Source organism: Podarcis raffonei, chromosome 1, assembly GCF_027172205.1.
Source record: "Podarcis raffonei isolate rPodRaf1 chromosome 1, rPodRaf1.pri, whole genome shotgun sequence".
Classification (NCBI taxonomy): domain Eukaryota; kingdom Metazoa; phylum Chordata; class Lepidosauria; order Squamata; family Lacertidae; genus Podarcis; species Podarcis raffonei.
Window position 1 is genome coordinate 58018948 of NC_070602.1, and position 20482 is coordinate 58039429.

Here is a 20482-nt window from a genome sequence, read left to right on the forward strand (position 1 = left end):
TCTCATTTAATTTTTTTTAAGTTGGTCTCCATTGTAGCAAGTTGGTATGCAGTAGGAAGGCCATTTTGTTTGTGGAAATAAATTTTCCAGAAGGTTGCTTAGGAGCATCATGGTGGATGGATTTTTCAGTTGGAAATGGGGAGTACTCAGTGGGATCTAGGAACTGTTTAGGGTAATTATGCAAGGGGCTTGTAATACTCTAGCCCATTGTTTGATACTGTACTGTACTTTGAAGGGAGTTTCAAAACCAGCTTGGGTGCATAGCAAACTGATTTTGAAACAGCTTGAGAGTCTATGGTTCAAAGCAAAATAGCCTTTAAAAACTTCTGAGCAGGGTCATTGTTGTTTGTCAGATACAGAATGTAGAGAAGGTGGCTTGGGTTAGGTAAGAATGTGTATGTTTATAACACTCCACATGCCCACTTCCTCAGGATCAGATCCATTAATCCAGTATTCAGATATCATAACAAATGGCTTATATTTCAGATGCCATGCTTTCTTTAGGTTTGAAATGCTAGGAACATTTCCAGCACCCCCAACCTATGTGTTCATTTGATACCTTGCCCCTTTTCAATGGAGGGGGGAACATAGGAAAGAAGGGGATATTCTTCTGGTGGTGAGCAGAACATGTTGCTTTTCCCTAAAGATTAAGAAAGAGTGGATGAGAAAAAACTAATGAGATTCTTAGTGGCAACCCTCGTGGTCATTTTGATTTATTTATTTCATTTATTATATCCTGCCTTTCTTCCGAGAAGCTCAAAGTGGTATACATTTTCTCTCCTCTCCACAGCCCCCCCTTTCACAAATATTGTGAGGTTGCTTAGGCTGAGAGTACAACTGACCGAAGGTAAACCAGGGTTGTTGTTTTGCTTTGTTTTTGACTAGGACATTATACTTAATATCACTTATATTTTATAATATAGAATCATAATAAACACTAATGGAATATTAGTTTAAATTTAAACAATACAGTGGTGCCTCGCAAGACGAAAAGAATCCGTTCTGCGAGTCTCTTCGTCTTGCGGTTTTTTCATCTTGCGAAGCAAGCCCATTAGCGGCTTAGCGGATTAGCACTATTAGCGGCTTAGCGGGCTTAGCGGTTCAGCTGATAAGCGGCTTAGCGGATCAGCTGATAAGCGGCTTAGCGGCTTAACAGATCAGCTGATTAGCGGCTTAGTGGCTTAGCAGATCAGCTGATAAGCGGCTTAGTGATCAGCTGTTAAGCGGCTTAGCGGCTTAGCGGATCAGCTGTTAAGCGACTTAGCGATCAGCTGTTAAGCGGCTTAGCGGATCAGCTGTTAAGCGGCTTAGCGGATCAGCTGATAAGCGGCTTAGCGGCTTGGGAAAGGGGGGGGGAGGGAAAAAAACCCGCAGGAACTCGCAAGACATTTTCGTCTTGCGAAAAAAGCCCATAGGAAATTCGTTTTGCGAAGCACCTCCAAAACGGAAAACCCTTTCGTCTAGCGGGTTTTCCGTCCTGCGAGGCATTCGTCTTGCGGGGCACCACTGTAAGTCAAATGTGTACAAAGCGTGTATTTGAACATGCAGTTCCTTTTCCACTGAACAGTTACACTTATAGCAAACTGCTTCGAGGAGCACACAGCCCTATCTGGAACAGCACATTTCCATATATCTGTAATGTTGGGATATGCTTATGCTGCAAAGTCTGTTTCTTTCTGCTTGTGCGTATTTTATAGGTGTGCATAGCCAGGGGTCAGCAAACTTTTTCAGCAGTCCACTGTCCCTCCGACCTTGTGGGGGACCCCACTATATTTTGAGGGGGGGGTGAATGAATTCCTATGCCCCACAAATAACCCAGAGATGCATTTTAAATAAAAGTACACATTCTACTCATGTAAAAACACCATGCAGGCCCCACAAATAACCCAGAGGTGCATTTTAAATAAAAGGACACATTCTATTCATGTAAAAACATGCTGATTCCCAGACTGTCCGCGAGCCGGACTTAGAAGGCGATTGGGCTGGATCTTGCCCCCGGGCCTTAGTTTGCCCACCCATGAAATAGTCTATATTTATTTGCATGTATAAGTACATTTGTTCTCCTGGATCTCAAGCATTAGACTAGCAGGAGCAGAAACAATGTTCCAGATTTGTGATTCCCAAAAAAGCACGACTACAGTACATAATCTTACATATAATCAAACTAACCCTATGCAGATTTAGATGTGCCCAAGCCTTCTGAAATTAAATGCCTGCATAGAATCAGGCAAAAGTACTTTTTACAAAAATAACAACAAAATGAATTATAGCTAATGCTAGGAGCAATAGCTAAAGAGGCCACAATCCATTAGTGGGAATTTGACTGACAATGGGACAGATGAGTCCAATCGCTACAGCAATTTGTTCTATCAAAGTACAAATTGTAGGGGAAAGTGCAAGAAAGTCTATGAAGTGCCATCCTTGTACTTTCCAGGAACTACTGGTCTGAGCATTTCAAAACACACCTGAAAACATGCTGGGCTATTTTTATTCTGCTCTAATTATACAAGGAGATTGGACTGGAACCCATTACACTGTAATTTACAATGAGTTCCCCTCACTTATCCCATTCATGCACAAAATTAATCTGAGCTGTAAGCCTGACAGTTTGTTGGTGTTCTGGGTAGCCAATGAGCCTGCCCTGCAAGTTTACAATGCTTCCAGTTACCTGAGAAGGAATTGGCAGCACACCAAACCACAGGGAATGTAGCAACACCAGCTGCTCCCCCAGCAGCCATGCCAGTTGTTTGTTTATTTGCTACACCGATATCCTGTCTTTCCTCCAGAGAGCTCAAGGCTGCATACACGGTTCTCCCTCATCCATTGTATCCTCAAACAAACAAACAAAACAAAAACCACCACAGTGAGGTAGGATAGATGAGACACAGCAGCTGAGGGAAGGATGCACCATGGGAGAATACCTTCCCACAGCTGTGTATGGACAAAAAGAGCTGCACAACCAACCCTGCTGCTTTGAAACAACATGTGTTTTGCTTGCAGGAGATCCCAGGTGCAAAGCCTGGCTATGATTTCCCACTAAGAAAAGGCTGGGAGGTGCTAGAACACAGGGACCACTGATGGCCTGGTTCTCATATCCCCCAGGTTGGCTTTTAAACATCATTCTAGCTACTTGCCTTGATGCCTGTGTCCTGCTCCCACTACCAGAGGCGATAGGCCTCTAAATATGAATTGCTAGGAATTAGAACTGGGGAGAATGCTGCTGGGCGTGGTCTTCTGGTTGACTGCTGGAAGAGCAGGAAGCTTGATTAGATGGGCCTTTGGCCTGATGTACCAGAGCTCTTATGTTCTTATATAGTTTCTGTCCTATGTTTCCTGCACTGCAGGAAGTTAGACAAGATGACCCTCAAGGTCCCTTCCAACTCTGCATTTCTATGATTCTGTGATGCTATCCAGCCACACCTTTCCTTTCTGATTTGCCTGGACCTGCTGGTCGTTGCCCAAACAAACACTGCTGCCCACATTCCCCTTCCACCTCATGCTATCTGACTACATCATTCTGCACAGGAGTAGTAACAGATTTGTGAAATGTCAAGAGCCTTCTCCCCTACCCTTTTATTTGTGGGGTGTGTTGGCCTTGCAGCCCTTTGGCAATCCATCAGCAGAGTCTCTGGCTGTAGCACATCCAAAATGCTCCATCCCTGGAGACTTAGAGCAGATCCTAAAGCCCTCCAGACCATGCAACTGAAGCATTGGATTGCACTATAATTCACTTGTCATATTAAATCATCTTAAACCATCTGCTGAGAAGTCACTGGTCACGTAGCTGTTGATTTAGACAATTCAAAAGCACTTTAACCAATTTTCATCCAGCAGTGCTGTTTATAAATTATTTACTCAACTGGTTAAAAGCATAACTGAAATCCGCTAATCATTTGCTATCATTGATTTTAAAAGAGGCCAACATAATCACATTATGGAAGCTCATGTTTCTGCTTGGAAAGGTAGTGGTGCCAACTATGGACTTCCCTTCTCTTCCGCTAACCCTATTTACACTGTTCATTAGTAACTTTCATGTTAAAATCCAATTTGCTTAATGTGTCTATTTATTGAATTAGTTTAGTTTTTCCAAGTGAAACAAAATGGCTTTGAATATGAGCCTGCTTTAACAGGGAGTAATTACTCCTATCCACTGAAACAGAAACATCTGAAGCAGAAATGGTTGGCTTGGGAAGCATTCGTTGCAGCCCAGTCTCCTGCTGACCAGCCTCAAGGGTTTCACTTCTGAAATCTGAAATTTCTTATTTTTCCTGGAGGGAAAAGGAAGACTCTGCAAGGGAAAGAAAAGAATGGAGGAGCAAGATGTGCAAACCCACCACTGAGGTAGGTGCAAGCAAGTCTCCAAACCATGATTCATTTCTTCCCAGTTCCAAACCACATTTGAAAATTAAACACATTGGGTAATGGATTCCCCACCCCCCACCCCTTAACAATTCTCCTCAGCCTCAAGGCTTTATATAAAATAAATTGGATGCAAGAACATTCTTCACCATCCCCTTAAATCTTGCCATCTGTGCAAGCTAAAAATAAAGTAGCAGCTTAAAGAGGGGCTTTATAAAACACAGCACAGAAATGCCTTCAGATTGGCTGGACTCTCTCAAGAAAAAAAAATTATGCTAGGTTACTCCCAGTGTTGAGCACCACAGCCAAGATTGCGCTCTGTTTTTCTTCGCAGGCTATTGAAACCTTCAGGATTTTATTCTGTTAATCTGTAAAGGAGGGTGGGTCAGACAGAGTTAGTGGTTGTACTGGAAGAACACAAACAGCAGAGGGAGTTGTATTCACTCTTAACACAGAACGTAGCAAAAACCTTTCCCCCAGGGAGTCTTTATTTTATTGGCAGTGCTAGCAAATAAAAGCAAGTTTGTGTTGAAACAGTTAAAAATTCCAGGGTCTTTACTAGTGAAGCTACATTTTTGGGATCTCAGCCTGCTACAATATGAGATTTATGTCTTCATAGCACTTTCTTCTATCAGCTAGGTTTTACAGGGTCTGGCTGTTTTCACCGACTACCCTTTCAAGTTTCAGGCTTCTGCAATCTTCAGAAGATACTATGTGTTTGTAGATTTTAAAGGTAAGAAGAGGAACCTGTAATTGTAAAGATGCCTATCCTCAAAAATACCACCGTCATGTCCCAAGAGATCATAAAAGGAACATCTGTTCCTTTTCTACAGCAAACTCACTAGCTGGAATGCTGGCTAGGGCAAAAGTAACTGGTTAGGGGCCCATCTAGTTTGCTGCAAAAACTGCCCTTAGCCATGGCTGCTTTGCAGCAGAGAGTAGGAGCCAGAGCTTGAAAAGGTGACTTTGCATGTTAATGTGTCGTTCTTGGCTTTAAAAAGCTTCCTATCCAGGCAGAACTATGACAGACACAACAAGGGAGCATTGTATGTAATGGGTTTATTCTGCACAGCAGCTGCCGCGAACTATCAGTAATATACCACAGACTTTCAAAAAATAGAGCAAGCTTTTTCAATACAACAATAATCAGAGGACACAAACACAATCATGTTGTTGGTGGGTGATTCATATTGATTAAGCTGTCTGTAAGCTACCCTGCTGGTTTCCAAATTATTTATTTTCTCTCTTTTTCCCCCTGCTATCATTAAATCTGACAGAGACGAGGAATTCTCCCAAATAGGCAAAATGGACCCCAGGTTTTTCACAGAAGCAACATAGGAAGCTTCATCAGGTAGAATGAAATGTATTTACAGCTATACTGCCTTCATTCACCCCACAAAAAAAGTATATACCTTTAAAATATATTTACACAGGGGGGTCTTGAAAATGACTTCACTTTAAGCCAAGCACAAATCCTCCATATATACCAGTTGTGAACCATTTCATAAATTACATAACATGAATGCGTGTGTGTCCTAGTCGTATCATCAAGTGTACCAGAGTTATAGATTGGAGCGGGTATCACACCAACTGGTCAGTTTGTTCAGCCCTTGAGGGCTCTAGGGCCTGCTTCTCCATTTAGGTAAGGTAAAGGTAAAGGACGGTCAAGTCCGCTCAAAGGCGACCATGGGGTTGTGACGCTCATCTCGCTTTCAGGCCAAGGGAGCTGGCCTTTGTCCACAGACAGCTTTCTGCGTCATGTGGCCAGCATGACTAAACCGCTTCTAGTGCAATAGAATACCGTGATGGAAACCAGAGCACATGGAAATGCAGTTTACCTTCCCACTGCAGCGGTACCTACTTATCTACTTACACTGGTGTGCTTTTGAACTGCTAGGTTGGCAGAAGCTGGGACAGAGCAATGGGAGCTCATTCCGTCGCATGGATTCGAACTGCCAACCTGCCAATCAGCAAGAGCAAGAGGCTCAGTGGTTTAGACCAGTCCCCTTCACCTTCCCCATGTCTACACCAGGGCCACTTGCCATCTTAAAAAGCTCTGCTGGATAACACTGAGCCCACTATGATGTATTAGCTACATATTTTGCAGAGAAAGCAGCTCATATCCAGGCCAATTTGGTTGCCCTAGTGAATACAGAGCTAGAGATGGGTGGAATTGATTATGTTGTACCCAAGGATGCAGACAGTGTTCTCAAAGGTGTAAGGTCTACTGTGTGCTCCTTTGACCTTAGAGTCCTTCCTGGATGGTGAAATCTGTTAGAATTGGGCTGTCCATGTGGCTCACCAATGGTTGTGGATGCCTCATTGAGAGCTGAAGTGACCAAGGCTTTCTCACATACTCTGAGATAGTTTTGTGTGTTTTTTAAAACTAGCTCAGTATGTGATAAAGCCTTTAAAACACACACACAAACAGGCTCTGCAGATGGTTCCAAAATTTTATTTGAATATTTAATTTACAAAAAAGGAAAAAAGGAATAATGTACCCTATGAGGTGTCCTATGCAAAACTTGGTAAGATTAACTGCATATAAAATCCGGCCCAACCCAATGTAATACTATTAATGCAATCAGGAGACAAATAGAAACCAGTGGGAAAGGAAACATCAGGTAAAAGTGACATTCTTCTTAAGGATTGTCCCAACTAGTTAATTCCACCCCCCTCACGATCCCACCCCCGAGGCCACCTTCCTAGATATACTGTACACTGCCATTTTACATAAATATTGTTTTAATATTCCACTGGGCTTACTTACGAGACTTTTTCACTTTTTCTTGCTCAATCAGTTCCTCCCTGAATTCCTCCAGTCAAGTAGAAATGGACAGGACACACACACTGAACACGTCTTTGGTAGGGATGCTCATGTGATCAAAATTAGTGACTAACCCAATATTTGACTTGTCCCATTGAAGTAGTAGCAAGAACTTCAGCTTAACATTTGGCAAGAGGCAGACACACTTTTACTGATTTGTGTTACTGGCAGTTTCAGCTGAACTTATAAAAAAAGGTGGTAGTTTTCTACACATTGCTTAGTAGAGATTATCTGCAAGGTTTTAAGCTCCTCTTATTAACATTCCTTGAGTAAAATAAGGTTGCATAACCAGCTTACCACACAGCCGGCCTTCTCCCACTTCCAAATCATAAAAATCCTGTATGTATGTACACACCTATTGCCTCATTTTAACCTTCAAGGCAGCCGTGTTATGAACTGCATGCAGCAGATGGGTGTTATTTGCAAGACAATGACAACGGTCACTTCTTGGCAAGTCTCTCAGAACCAAAAAATCTCACAGTGTTCTGGGCACAGGGAGAAGAAGTAAAACAGGGTTTTCTTTTGCCAATATATTGGGAGGCTTCCACTGGAGGAGAACACAAGACAACAAATGCTTATGGCAATGGCCTCAACCCTCTTTTGGACTGAATGAATGGTGGCTGCACAAGGGAACTTTCCACTGGATTGCAGTCCTCAAGAAAATATTTTTTAAAATGTATCTGCACTGGATCCTTCCTATTATCAATGTAAAAAGGTTTTTCCTATGGAGCAATTGCCATCAACTGCAACTCTTCTCAGGTCCTCCTGCTATGTTCCCTATATATGGAAATATGATATATAAACTTGCACGGCTGAGATCTGGGAAGCTGACAATGAGTAGCTGAGAGTACGGTGAGAGTAATAGAGCAGCTGGACATAATTACTTGGGAATTCAGCACACAAACAGCTACAAAATGAGACATGCAGTTGCCATCAGAAAGAGCTATAAATGCCTTGGAAATTGTCGGGAACACCATCACCAATTTGGCCAAAAGGAAAAGCCCCCATTTTCAAACCGCATTAAAAACCTATGACAACAGGCTGAAGTGGGGAACGTGAGAGTTACAATATATTAAGCGATTTCTGAGCCCATAAACATTTGTAAAAGCATCGGCAAAATATCTTAAATATAAAAGGAATATGTATAGACCCCCTCCATCCTCCGGAAGAAAAAGAACATGATTTGTAGTGTAATAAATCAGACGAATGATCATGGTATTAAGGCATAAATGGTAGGACATTATTTCCTATTGCCTCAGCTCAACATAATTAGCTGGGAAGAGCCCGTATCTGCCTTTGCACACTCCCCTCCACCAGCCATCATCGATCATTTCAATGTTTGTGATGATGTCGTCAGGATCAAAGGAAATTTCATCATCCCCAGCTGTGGAAAGAGCAGAAGCAACTCTCCAGTTAGTATCTCATACAGATATCAAAGGGGGTGGGGTGGGGGAATGGGTAAGGTACTAAATAATAGTATTTGCAATTGGTTAATCTGTGTTCAAGCAGGGTTCTCACTGATGGTTATAAAGAGGGAAAGGGTCTTTGGTGTTGCAGGGTATGGGTTACACCCAAGACATGGGAACACAACTCTAGATTCCAAACTTCCATATGAAATACCTTAATTCTATGAGAAACGTGTGATTCTTTTGCCTAGGTGGTACACGAGAACAAGATTGAAACAATTGAAGATTGTTCCTGGTATGTGTGTGCCAGATCATGCCATCACCAAGGACTACTTCCAGATAGGATACTTGTTTTTTAATGGTCAGGCATGATGAATAAGCATGTTTGGCATTCACATGACAACTCTGCCAGACCCTTTGTTGATTTGCTGTGGGACTGGGGTCTTTGTCCTCCAGATCACCTAGCATGGCAATCCTGCAGTGGAATGCTTACCAAAAGGGAAATCCCTTTGAAGCAGATTGCAAAAGGGAGACTGTTTGGCAAGGATTCTCAGGGGAATATACTCAGCATACTGGAAAGCGAGTAAGGTGAGTGACACAAACCTTGCAGAAGAAAGGGTAATGCAAATCCCAAGAGCAAAACAAAAATGCTTACGTAAAATCTTTCATAAAACTGGGAGAGTTACCAGTTATTTTTATCATCTACTAACTCCTGCCACAGATGTGGAAATATATTTTTGAACCTAGAGGTGGAACTAATAACCCTTTCCCCAAAAGACAATGTGGATTCTGCTTTGGAACGCTATGTGGCCAACTATTTAGTGTAACGAATTACCACAAACTGAAATTCAGTGTCTCAATCAGAGTAAGTGATTTAAGCAGAAAATACTTCTCTGCCATATAGCAAAGCTGTGAGATGTAGCCTCATCCTACCTACTATGCATGACACAATAAAAGGATATGTGAATTTCTTAAACTCATGTACCATTAGGTGTTGCCTACACACCTTTATAATAATTAATAAATAATAATAATTTATTATTTATGCCCCCGCCCATCTGGCTGGGCTTCCCCAGCCACTCTGGGCGGCTTCCAACAAAAAATTAAAATACTGTAATCCATCAAACATTAAAAGCTTCCCTAAACAGGGCTGCCTTCAGATGTCTTCCAAAAGTCTGGTAAGTTGTTGTTCTCTTTGACATCTGGTGGGAGGGTGTTCCACAGGGCGGGTGCCACTACCAAGGAGGCCCTCTGCCTGGTCCCCTGTAACTTGGCTTCTCGCAGTGAGGGAACCGCCAGAAGGCCCTTGGCGCTGGACCTCAGTGTCCAGGTAGAAAGATGGGGGTGGAGACGCTCCTTCAGATATACTGGACCGAGGCCATTTAGGGCTTTAAAGGTAAGCATCAACACTTTGAATTGTGCTCGGAAACGTACTGGGAGCCAATGTAGGTCTTTCAAGACCGGTGTTATGTGGTCTCAGCGGCCGCTCCCAGTCACCAGTCTAGTTACCACATTCTGGATTAGTTGTAGTTTCTGGGTCACTTTCAAAGGTAACCCCACATAGAGCACACTGCAGTAGTCCAAGCGAGAGATAACCAGAGCATGCACCACTCTGGCGAGACAGTCTGCGGGCAGGTAGGGTCTCAGCCTGCATACCAGATGGAGCTGGTAAACAGCTGCCCTGGACACAGAATTGACCTCCACCTCCATGGACAGCTGTGAGTCCAAAATGACTCCCAGTCTGTACACCTGGGTCCTTCAGGGGCACAGTTACCCCATTCAGGACCAGGGAGTCCTCCACACCCACCTGCCTCCTGTCCCCCAAAAACAGTACTTCTGTCTTGTCTTTAAAGCAGGTGCGAGGGTTAGAAACTTAGTCAATATTCTCACCTACTGAATTTTGTACCCACCATTCCTGTGCTTGTGCACTGTGTTCTGAAAACTGCAAAATTTATGACACAGCTCTGAAAATGTTCTGCATTGTATGAGATAGTGCTTTTTGAAGAATAGTGTGTGTGTGTGTGTGTGTGTGTGTGTGTGTGTGCGCGCGCGCTCAATATAACCCCATGCAAAATATATTTTTTAAAAAAACAAAACCAGAACTGCAGAACTAAGACTATGTATTGCTTACCAGCCTGGTAATCATATAAGGCTATCGCTGTTATTCCAAGGTCGTTTTCGTATTCGTAAGTACTTTCATCTAAAGGGAAAGGGACACATTACTACTATGCATGACACAATAAAAGGATATGTGAATTTCTTAAACTCATGTACTAACATGTAGTCTGACACTTAAAGTTGGTCTCTCCCATATTCAGTTGCATCACCCAACATAGGTTCTAATCACCATTTAAGATCATTTTTATTGCCTGAAGCCAAGACCTAGTAGGCTGCGGTTGCAATCCTAGACATGCTTACTGGAGAATAAATCCCACCGAGAGGGACTTACTTTCAGATGCCTAGAATCATTAGATATCCCTGGCCCACCAAATGTCCTATATGTAACACCGTTAACACCTTACAAGTCAAGCTAGTATGCCTTTCCCCCAGCTTTGTTTTTCAGAAAGCACAGACCCCAAATATTTATAGCTTTGTATCTGATGCTACTCTAAGGAGCTCAATACAGCACAGAGAGGCTTCCCAGGTAAATCTCTGGCCCAGCATTAGCTACACACAGCCCTGCATAGCTTTAGAAAAAAAAGGAACCGTCTACTCAAAAGTATTACCTCCCAGCTCCTGTCACTTACTGAGTGTTTTCTAGTCTGAACATCTCAAACTACCAGATCTGAGAACAGTCTACCGTTGCCTAAAGCCATGACCAAAGAGATCTCTCCTAGGTCAAAAGACAAGCTGACGAACCTGCTTGATACTGGTTTCCTGCCCCAGCCACTTCATACACCGTCTCAGATTCATAGTCTGGCTCCCGCTTACTGACTGCTTCTTGGTAGTCAGATTCTTCAGCTTTGTTGTTGGTTTCTGGCTCGTGTGCGGCTGAGTAATTTGCATTTGAATTCTTGTAGCCAGACTCAAAGGAAACGGCATCCTAGAGGGAAGGAGAGGCAGCCAGAACATAACAGACAGAGAAAACTTCAAGTACATTGTTGTTACAGAAATGCAGTTGTTAGTGCCTTCCTTAGGAGGAGATCCTCAACCCTGGAGGAAGGGTGGTGGGGAATGCAGGGACTCTTAAGGCCTGCTCCAATCCACAGCCTGGACTGGCATGTGTTCTTGAACAGCTGCTTGCCTGCACATAGGGTGGAGAGGAAAGTGCACACAGAGAGTGTTCACATGTGTACACAAGCACACACAGAGAAACCTCTTTTTTTGCATATATGCTACAGTGCAAAAGTAGAAGTTATATTCATAGCTCCATCTGTTTTGCCTCTGACAGCTGGCACGAGGCTCTCAGAATGTCCCTGTTGGGCTAATAAAGGTGCTCCACCCCCGGTACACAGGACACAATGCACACCACACCCACATTAATGCATATAGGGCTAAAGTGTGCAGGGGGAGGACACCCGTGTCAGCCCCATGCACCCCCAAATGCTCATCTGCTCCACCTGACACAGAAGCCCCCTTTAGACCTTCCTAAGCGCTTTCAGCTGAACATGCTTAGAAGCCTCCCCAGGACCAGGAACTCCTCCTTATCAGAGTTTTCAAAAATGAGGAGCCCATGAAGACAGCCCATGGACTGCTTGCATTTTGGAGACTGCTGCAAGCTGACATTTTGCAAGTGCCCTTCCCGTGAAGATACACAGCAAGTGCCTTATGAGAGTCCGACAGATCAATTCCTTGGCAAAGTAATTTGGCAGACTCGAGGAGAAGCTGGGATGGTGCACTGCAACAGCCGCATCACAGTCATTGTGGGAATACAATTGCACAGCATGTTTGTTCATTATACAGCTGAAAGTCTGCTCCTCACTACCCCGTGATAATTCATTCAAGCGTATTCTCATTTCTCCCCATGATCTCTCCCTTGTCGAATGTTCCAAATTTAGCATAGCAAATGTGATTAAATTTATTACAATGTTATTGTCCTGAGTGGTATAAGGCAGCTTCCGGTGATGCCCCTGTTGGACTACTTGTGCATATAGCCCGACCTTCTCTCCTCTGACAAGCAGAGGAGGCACAGACCTCTTTCACAGCACTTCCTACCTGACAGGTAGATGCCAGTGATTGTACCTGGGAGCTTCAGCATGCAAAGCATTTGTCCTTCAGCTAGGGTTTTGCTTTTTTCCTTTTTGGCTAAATGACTATAGCTAGCAAACTAACCTCATAGACTGGACTTGACGGCAATTTTTCTTCCACCGGCTGCAGTGCGGGAGCAGGAACAGGAGCAGGAGATGGAGGTGGAGTTTGTTTCTTGGCTTTGGCCTGTTCCTTTAAAAGAAAGAGAGAGAAAACAAGAGTGGGTGGGAGGGAGAAGAGATATGGATCAAAGCAAGATCTGTAGCACAGACATGACACAACAAGAGGAGCAGGAAGTTTGTGACATGCACTTAACACGCAACACCACCACTAACTTGCCCCTCTATTAAAAAGTGAGAATTTGTAAGGAAGGTAACTTATTTTCTGCAGCAGTTTCATTTATGGAGTCACACTGCAGGAGGCTAAAACAGAAAGCAGGCACAGTGAGGAGAATACTTAACAGTAAGACTATGATGAGGTCGTCCTTTAAATCTTCCACAAGGAGTTACCCTGCAGTTACAGCTACAAGGAGCATGCGAGCCAGTGTGACCATGTTGAGAGCCTGCAACTCAATGTAGTCAGTGGCAAGCTGCATGAATATGGCAACCAAGTTACCCCACTCATGGGCTGACTCTTATGCCATCACTGCTGCCCCATGAAGCAGCACCGTGGCAGTGTGAATGGGCTGGCAAGTATGCTATTTCCTTCACAGGATCCACTTGCAAGGAGAATCCCATACCATAAGGCAAGATGCCTGTATTGCCTGTTAAGTTCTTCCTTCATCTGTTTTGATGCTTTCTATGTATCCTTAAGGGATGCGGGTGGTGCTGTGGGTTAAACCACAGAGCCTAGGACTTGCCAATCAGAAGGTTGGTGGTTCGAATCCCCGTGATGGGGTGAGCTCCCATTGCTCGGTCGCAGCTCCTGCCAACCTAGCAATTTGAAAGCACGTCAAAGTGCAAGTAGATAAATAGGTAGGTAGGTAAGGTACCTTCTGGCGGGAAGGTAAACGGCGTTTCCGTGGGCTGCTCTGGTTCACCAGAAGCGGCTTAGTCATGCTGGCCACATGACCCGGAAGCTGTACGCCGGCTCCCTCGGCCAATAAAGCGAGATGAGCACCGCAACCCCAGAGCCGGCCAGGACTGGACCTAATGGTCAGGGATCCCTTTACCTTTGTATCCTTAAGCATGGGGGGCTGGTTCCCTTGCATTAATTAACCAACCAGGCTTCAAGATCCTATTTTAGAAATGGCCTCTGAACATAAAGGCACCGCATTTTCCAATGCACCAAACATCACCTTTCTGACAAGCTGGTTGGACTTAAGGGTAAAGGACAGGGAGATGAAAGATGGTCTAAATGTGAACTGCCAGGTGGAGCACTGTCAGAGACAGCAGCTGCCACCAAGACAGTGGGAGTCAATAAGCAGTTTTTGCAGCCTTCTGTTCCCGAGACTCCCAGAAACAATGATGCCAATTAACAGCAACTGGTGTGAGGTGAGGTGGAGCAACACAGGTGACTCAGGTCACCATTTCTGGAGCAACAAGTGTGCAGCACCCCTACGACAACTACCAATAGGGTGGAGGAATCCCATAGTCAGATTTAGGGAAGAAAGGCACCCCAGGATAGGAGATTGGATCAAATATTGCTTCCGGGTGAAAGCTGAAAGAGTCACAGAAGGAAGGGCAGCCCCTCTTGTCCCTAGATAAGCAAGGTACGTACAGTGAGTACATTTGTGGTCACCTGCTTACTGTAAACAATTGTGGAAATGGCAAGAGTTACGGTGAATCTGCTATATCCTACACATTTCACTTTATGTATCCCTATTTCTATATTGCTGCTGCTACTGAGGGAGGGAAGAGGGTACTGTGTGTTTTTGCTTTCTATTGTTAGTGTATTGTATTTGTTGTATTTTTATACTCTTCTATTAGCTGATTATTTCGCTGTATGTATCTTTATTTCTCTACCACGGCTGATTAGTGAAATCGCTGTAGGATTTATTAAGCACTGCACTTTTAAGTCTCAGTTGTTTGCTTAAGTCAATATATGTCTGGGCAACAAGACATGGGGGAATGCTGTTTTTACAAGGAGACTATATATTTTTACACTGGCCAGGTGCTTATACAAAGAGGTAAACTATTTTTAGTTGCAGTTGTACTGATGAATTGTTGCTGCCATGACTTTGTGGTTTAGATGATATATTACTGTGCACAGTTGTTTTATCTATTGGCCGTCAGCCGTCCTGAGTTCCACGTTGAAAGAAGAACAGGATATAAGATTTGTGAATACATAAAATTAGTAGCACTGGGTTATAAGTGATCTGTTCATTGTTCCTGCCATAAACATTTAGGTACTGTGCATTTCCCTGATGGTGAATTACAATACACAAGAGCGATGACTATAACATAGATTACTACATATGTCTCCACCCCCACCCACCCCCCACAAGTAAGCATTGATGGGAAACAAGTCTGTAAGTCTTCCCTTGTCTAGTTAACCCACTAACAAGACAAGACATACTACAAAGCTGGGAGAGGAACTTATTTTTCATTTGTAGTCCCAGGGCTGTGGTCTGACACACTAAATTGTTACCAGGTGTTGTGAATGCAAGCAGTACAGGACTGCTGCATTTCATTTCACGGAGCCCACATATTCTGTAGCAGACAGGCAATTTCTTTCTACATCAGTGTCTTAAAGGCAGGAGTCAGAGTGGGTGGCAGTAGGAAGACCCATGCTGGGTGCTGCTGCTAGTAATTTTCTCCAGATTAAGCTGCACAGCACTTTCTAGGACTTAAAGATAGTCCAAAAGAGGTAGGCATTTAGGAGCAATAATCTAGTATCTTTGCTCATTAGAAATAAAAGTAAAAACTACCACCTTGCTTTTCTCTTTCTTAGATTTAAAGGACATCATCAGGGACACAGATCATATGATGAAGAAAGGAATTGGTTGGGAGCAAGGATACAGCCAAGTTACATTTCTTTAACAGAGAACACTCAACAGAGGTTGACGCTTTCCAAGAGACAGGGGGCGGGAGAAAGAAACCCTTCTAGTGTATTTATTCCAGCTGGCTCTACATATTTTACTGAGGAACTGCCTCTGCATTTTGCCAGCTACTTAACTCAAACCTTACAGGGCGAGAACATTTTAAAATTGCTCAGCCCCATGCAAACATCCTTCTCTATTGTCTAGTTGTGTGCCCCTGTCATAAAGGGTCATAAAGGAGGCATGCCCACCATCTTCAGTACCCAATTCTATCCCACTGCAGCTCCTAAATGCTCAGCAATGATTCTATTGCCAGCACCAGAGCAAGGAAATCAGGGGGCTGAATGTCTCTGCTACAAGTAAAGCTAGTGGCCTATAGGATGCTAGCAATACAGAGTTACACCAAGAGGTTTCTTAACAATAAAAGGAGCGATTCAGACAGAGGTGGAGGTCCTAACAGGGAACACAACATGGCTAGCAGTTTTTGTGTCCAATCCAGACACAAAGGGATTGGTTGACAGCAGCTCACATTTTATCAGTAGAAACTTTATTTTTATGAGCTTCATCAGTTGGGATGTACACTGCAGTGACAACCAGAAAGCAGGGATCCTAAGAATTCCTAAAAATAGCTTCCTTCCCTCCCCATAGTTTTGAATCCATAGTTTGGATTACAGCCTAATTAATGAGTCCTGGAACTAGGAAGACTTTAAGCAAACAATAACCAGACCTATTTATAATATGTATTCTAGTTCTGAATCGTAAAAGTTGACAGCTTTCTAGAAGTTTTAAAGTTAATTATTTTCAAAAAACAAAACAAAACCAATTCTGACTTTTTTTCTCAAGGGTGGGGGAGGGTGGAAGAAAGAGGCAAAATAATGAATTTCACTGACTTCCAGCGTCCTCCTGGCTTCCTCTTGTTCTTGCTTGTCCTGTGCCATTCTTTGAGCTCTTTCGACTTCCGCCTTCCTTCTATCCTCCTGCTCTTTATCCTTAGCTAGGTTTTCAAAGTTAGCTCTGATGTTGCTGGTTTTGTTATTTGCTGTAATAGTAGAAATATTGAGACGTTCATTTTACAGGGCAGTTTCCTTACGCAAATCTCCACAACATGCAGATCCAGAGTTAACTGGTAACCAAAATTAAGACTAAGCAAATTCTTTATACTTAGAAAAAGTAATGTAGTCCCCTGAGAAGCCTGACTCATTCACCTTCCTACTAAAAACAGATGCTGCAAAAATTGGAACATATTGAAAGTTCAGGCCTAAATGACTGACTTAAAAGTTAGGAATTTGGGAGTTGTTCCAGCAACAAGGCCAAGGATTAGCTGACACGTTCAATTTAAAATGATGACTCCCTTCCTGAGCAGACAAAAAAGAAAATACATTAGAAAGTCCATCCAATTTTTATTTCACCATTCCAGGCATAGAAAGCTAAATACACCTAGGAGATTTAGTCCTTATGCTGATGCAATGACTGCACTCCCATGTAATGCTTAAGCGTGGCTTGGCATTATGAGGGTGAAATGCAGTAAACCTCAGGCTCACAAACCAGCACCACCCCTGAAATGTTGCTACAAGGAGTTGAGAAGTTTTCCTTTCATTTATAGATTAACCACATTTGATCTGCCACCTGAACTTGGGAGAAACTGTGGCTCGCCTTAGCTTAATGGAAACTAGTCACCTTCAAGCCATAATTTAAGAAGCTGTCTTGTTTTTATTCACCATAGTTAAGATTAACTTGGGATTCAGTTGCAACACTAAACCATGGTTAATCCAAAACAAAAGCTGAAAGTTCAGGAATCTCCTTGTGGCTGTGTCAGACGTGAAGAGAGGAGCACACAAGCCTGAGATTCACAGCCCCTCATCCTCATAATGCTAGGCACTTAGGCCATCAAGAACTTAAGATATTTCAGGTATAAGGGCAAGCTAAACCATAAACAAGGAAAACATTGGAGAGAGATTTTCAGCATTTTAAAATATAGCCTTACCAGCTTCCACTGGCTTGGTCTTCTGGTACGTTGAAGACAATTTCTCAATATCTTCAAAAGCTGCTGCATTCTATCAATAAAAGCCAGATGAGGTCACAAACATATTCAGGAATAAGATAACAAGCTATTAGAAATGCACACAACAGTTTTATTTGAAGAAGTCATTTTTATGCTCCAAAGCTGCTTTTCATGTAGAAGCTGCATGTTCTCAAAGGTGACATGTGCACTCAAAACAAGTAAAAAGGCTGTGTGATTTTAATAAGTATCCAGGCAACGCAAAATGCCACCTGACATTTGGCAATCTAATGACAAATGCAAACTTGGATGCAAGAGGTGTTTGACATTTTTTTATAAGTAAAATGAAACACAAAGCTAAATTTCAACTGAGCAGAGAACTCAAAAGAGCAACTCTCAATTTCAAAAAGCAGTAGAGAAGCTTTAAGTGCACAATGATATGAGGTAGCAAAGCAAACAGATGTCTCTATCACAAATATATGAAGGTTCAATATATGAGTAGACATGGTTACAATTGCACTGAAGGTTGAGGATGCTTTTATGAACTGATCCCTGATACTTTTTATGTTGCAACACTCTTTTTTATGCATTTGGACATTTATATGCTACATTTTTGTAATGTTTTTCTACTTCTTGTGAGCTGCTAAAATTGCAGCTGATAGGAATTTTCTCAGAATTTTTTTTCTTAAAAAAAAAACAACAAAAAAAACCTTTCATCATCCACCAGCCACACTTGAGTCTGTATATATACCGAAGAAAGTATCTCTTTTCCAGAACAGTATCTGTATTAGTCCGCTGTTCTAAAAAATAAAGTAAGAAGCTCCTTTGTATACTTATTCATTGAATTCAGAGGGGATTATTTCTGAGCACCTCTGCATCAGACTGGAGATTCTAATCTGAGGCAGCCATTATAAAAACTGATGTCGGGGGGTATTTATTCCACATTATTTAATGCAGACAATTTATCTCTGGCTCCACCCATCATCAGTTCCCAGACAGAAATGAAAGGTTGCCCATCCTTGCCATAAGAAATATTTGATTTACGGTCATACCTTATCCATTCGATCTTTCTGCACGCCATATTTTCCACCAAAGCCTTTCGAATAGTCTAAAAACAGGACACAAAAAAAGACTAATTGTAGGTGATTGTTTCTACCCCTCTTTTGAGTTTTCTCAAATGCAGATGAGTATTGAAAGGAGCTGCATGCTTAAGAGTTCCCAATGACTGCAGCCAAGCAAAAAACGGAAAAGAAGTAGATGCAATAGATGAAATATATATATACATATATATACTTGTAAGATTTTGGAAGAAGTGTTGGCAGATGTGCAAGCTACAGTGGGCCAGATTCATGCTTCCACATTCATTGGCTGAAATGGCACTGGATGACCGTTGGCAGGAATCAAGCAAAGAAAAGGATGCTCTCCCTCTCTGGACCCAACACCCCTGCCTGCCACACACCACTTCCATAGCACAGCCTTGGATTATTCTACTGCTAGCATTTACTTCTCGCTACTTCTGGCATTCACCATGTCAATGAATGAGCATTTTAAGTGCCAAAAAGACACAGATATATTGACCACCGAGGGCTTTGTATCCAACCAAGCCATAGTCTTTAGTAGATACAATGAAAAGCACTGAACTGACATCAGTCAGGCCCACCGATTTCAGAGAGTCTACTTTGAGCAGGGCATTGTCTCATTTCAGATTGTCAACAGAAGTACAATTAAATGCTGGATAGACAAACTTCTACAAAACACACACACTGTGGGGGAAAACTGAAGGAATGAAATACTTCTTATTTATGGAAGGATCTCATGGGTTACCTTGCCTTATTTTCATCAAGGAGATTCTATGTAAAGAGAGTTTATATATCTATCTATCTGCCCAAAACACTGGAACCAAATCACCTTTGCCTAACGTTTCAATGAAGACATGATTTCACATGTTTTATATTGAACTGATATACTGCATGAAGCGGTGATCACTAAGAACAAAATCTCAAACCTTCTAACAGCCAAATCAGGGCATATTTTATATCGGATGGATGGCGCATGACTTTAACATTGCAGCATATGGAAACTACTGTACTAGTTCTAGGAAATGAATTGCACATGGATTTTCCTTTGAAGAAAGAGGCAAGGGCGCTCTCTCTCTTTCTCTCTATATATTTATATGTAATGTTGGCTAGGTTGATTTCACAGCACATGGAGAAAAGAAGATAATCTCATTGTGGTGCCTGTTAATTTCACCCATTGCATTTAAAGAAAGAGACATTGATGTCTGCATTTTTAAACAGCATTATCAATTTCAGCATAAACCTAAAATGTTGGCTTCTTGTTATGACAGAAGAAACTCAACTGTTTAAGGATGTGGGTATCACAAGTGACATTTCCTGAACAGAAGCAACGTTGCAATGGCAAAGACTCAGGCTTTGTAGGCCAGAATCAAGAACTACACAAGGCACCGGAGAGGTCCACTCCTTATATATCATAGAGTCCACACTCAAGCAATACTATTGCAGACGACTGACCTGATGCGCACTTGCCAAAAATAATAATAATGAAGAATGGCTGCCATTAGCTTTAAAACATTCAACTAAAGATTGTGGCGATGTATTGGGATGATATGATTAAGAGAGAAAGAAATGTTGCCGTGAAACTGCCCGAGGGAGGTGCAGGGCTTTCAAAGAGAGCAACTTAAGTCTGTGGTAGAAGTGGCTGCA

The 20482-nt window shown here is 42.6% G+C and overlaps 1 protein-coding gene across 3 annotated transcripts in view; it reads right to left on the minus strand.

Moving 5' to 3' along the window:
• Positions 1-6798: 6798 nt before the first annotated feature.
• CTTN (cortactin) overlaps positions 6799-20482 on the minus strand; it is a 28732-nt gene continuing 15048 nt past the window's right edge. For all 3 annotated transcript variants that reach the window (XM_053388624.1, XM_053388641.1, XM_053388632.1), the window contains 7 exons: positions 18812-18867; positions 17745-17814; positions 16651-16799; positions 12865-12972; positions 11452-11635; positions 10724-10792; positions 6799-8570 (listed from right to left, as the gene is read on the minus strand). In XM_053388624.1, the coding sequence (XP_053244599.1) occupies positions 8434-8570; positions 10724-10792; positions 11452-11635; positions 12865-12972; positions 16651-16799; positions 17745-17814; positions 18812-18867 (773 nt within the window). In that variant the 3' untranslated portion in view covers positions 6799-8433. The remainder of the gene's footprint in view (positions 8571-10723; positions 10793-11451; positions 11636-12864; positions 12973-16650; positions 16800-17744; positions 17815-18811; positions 18868-20482) is intronic.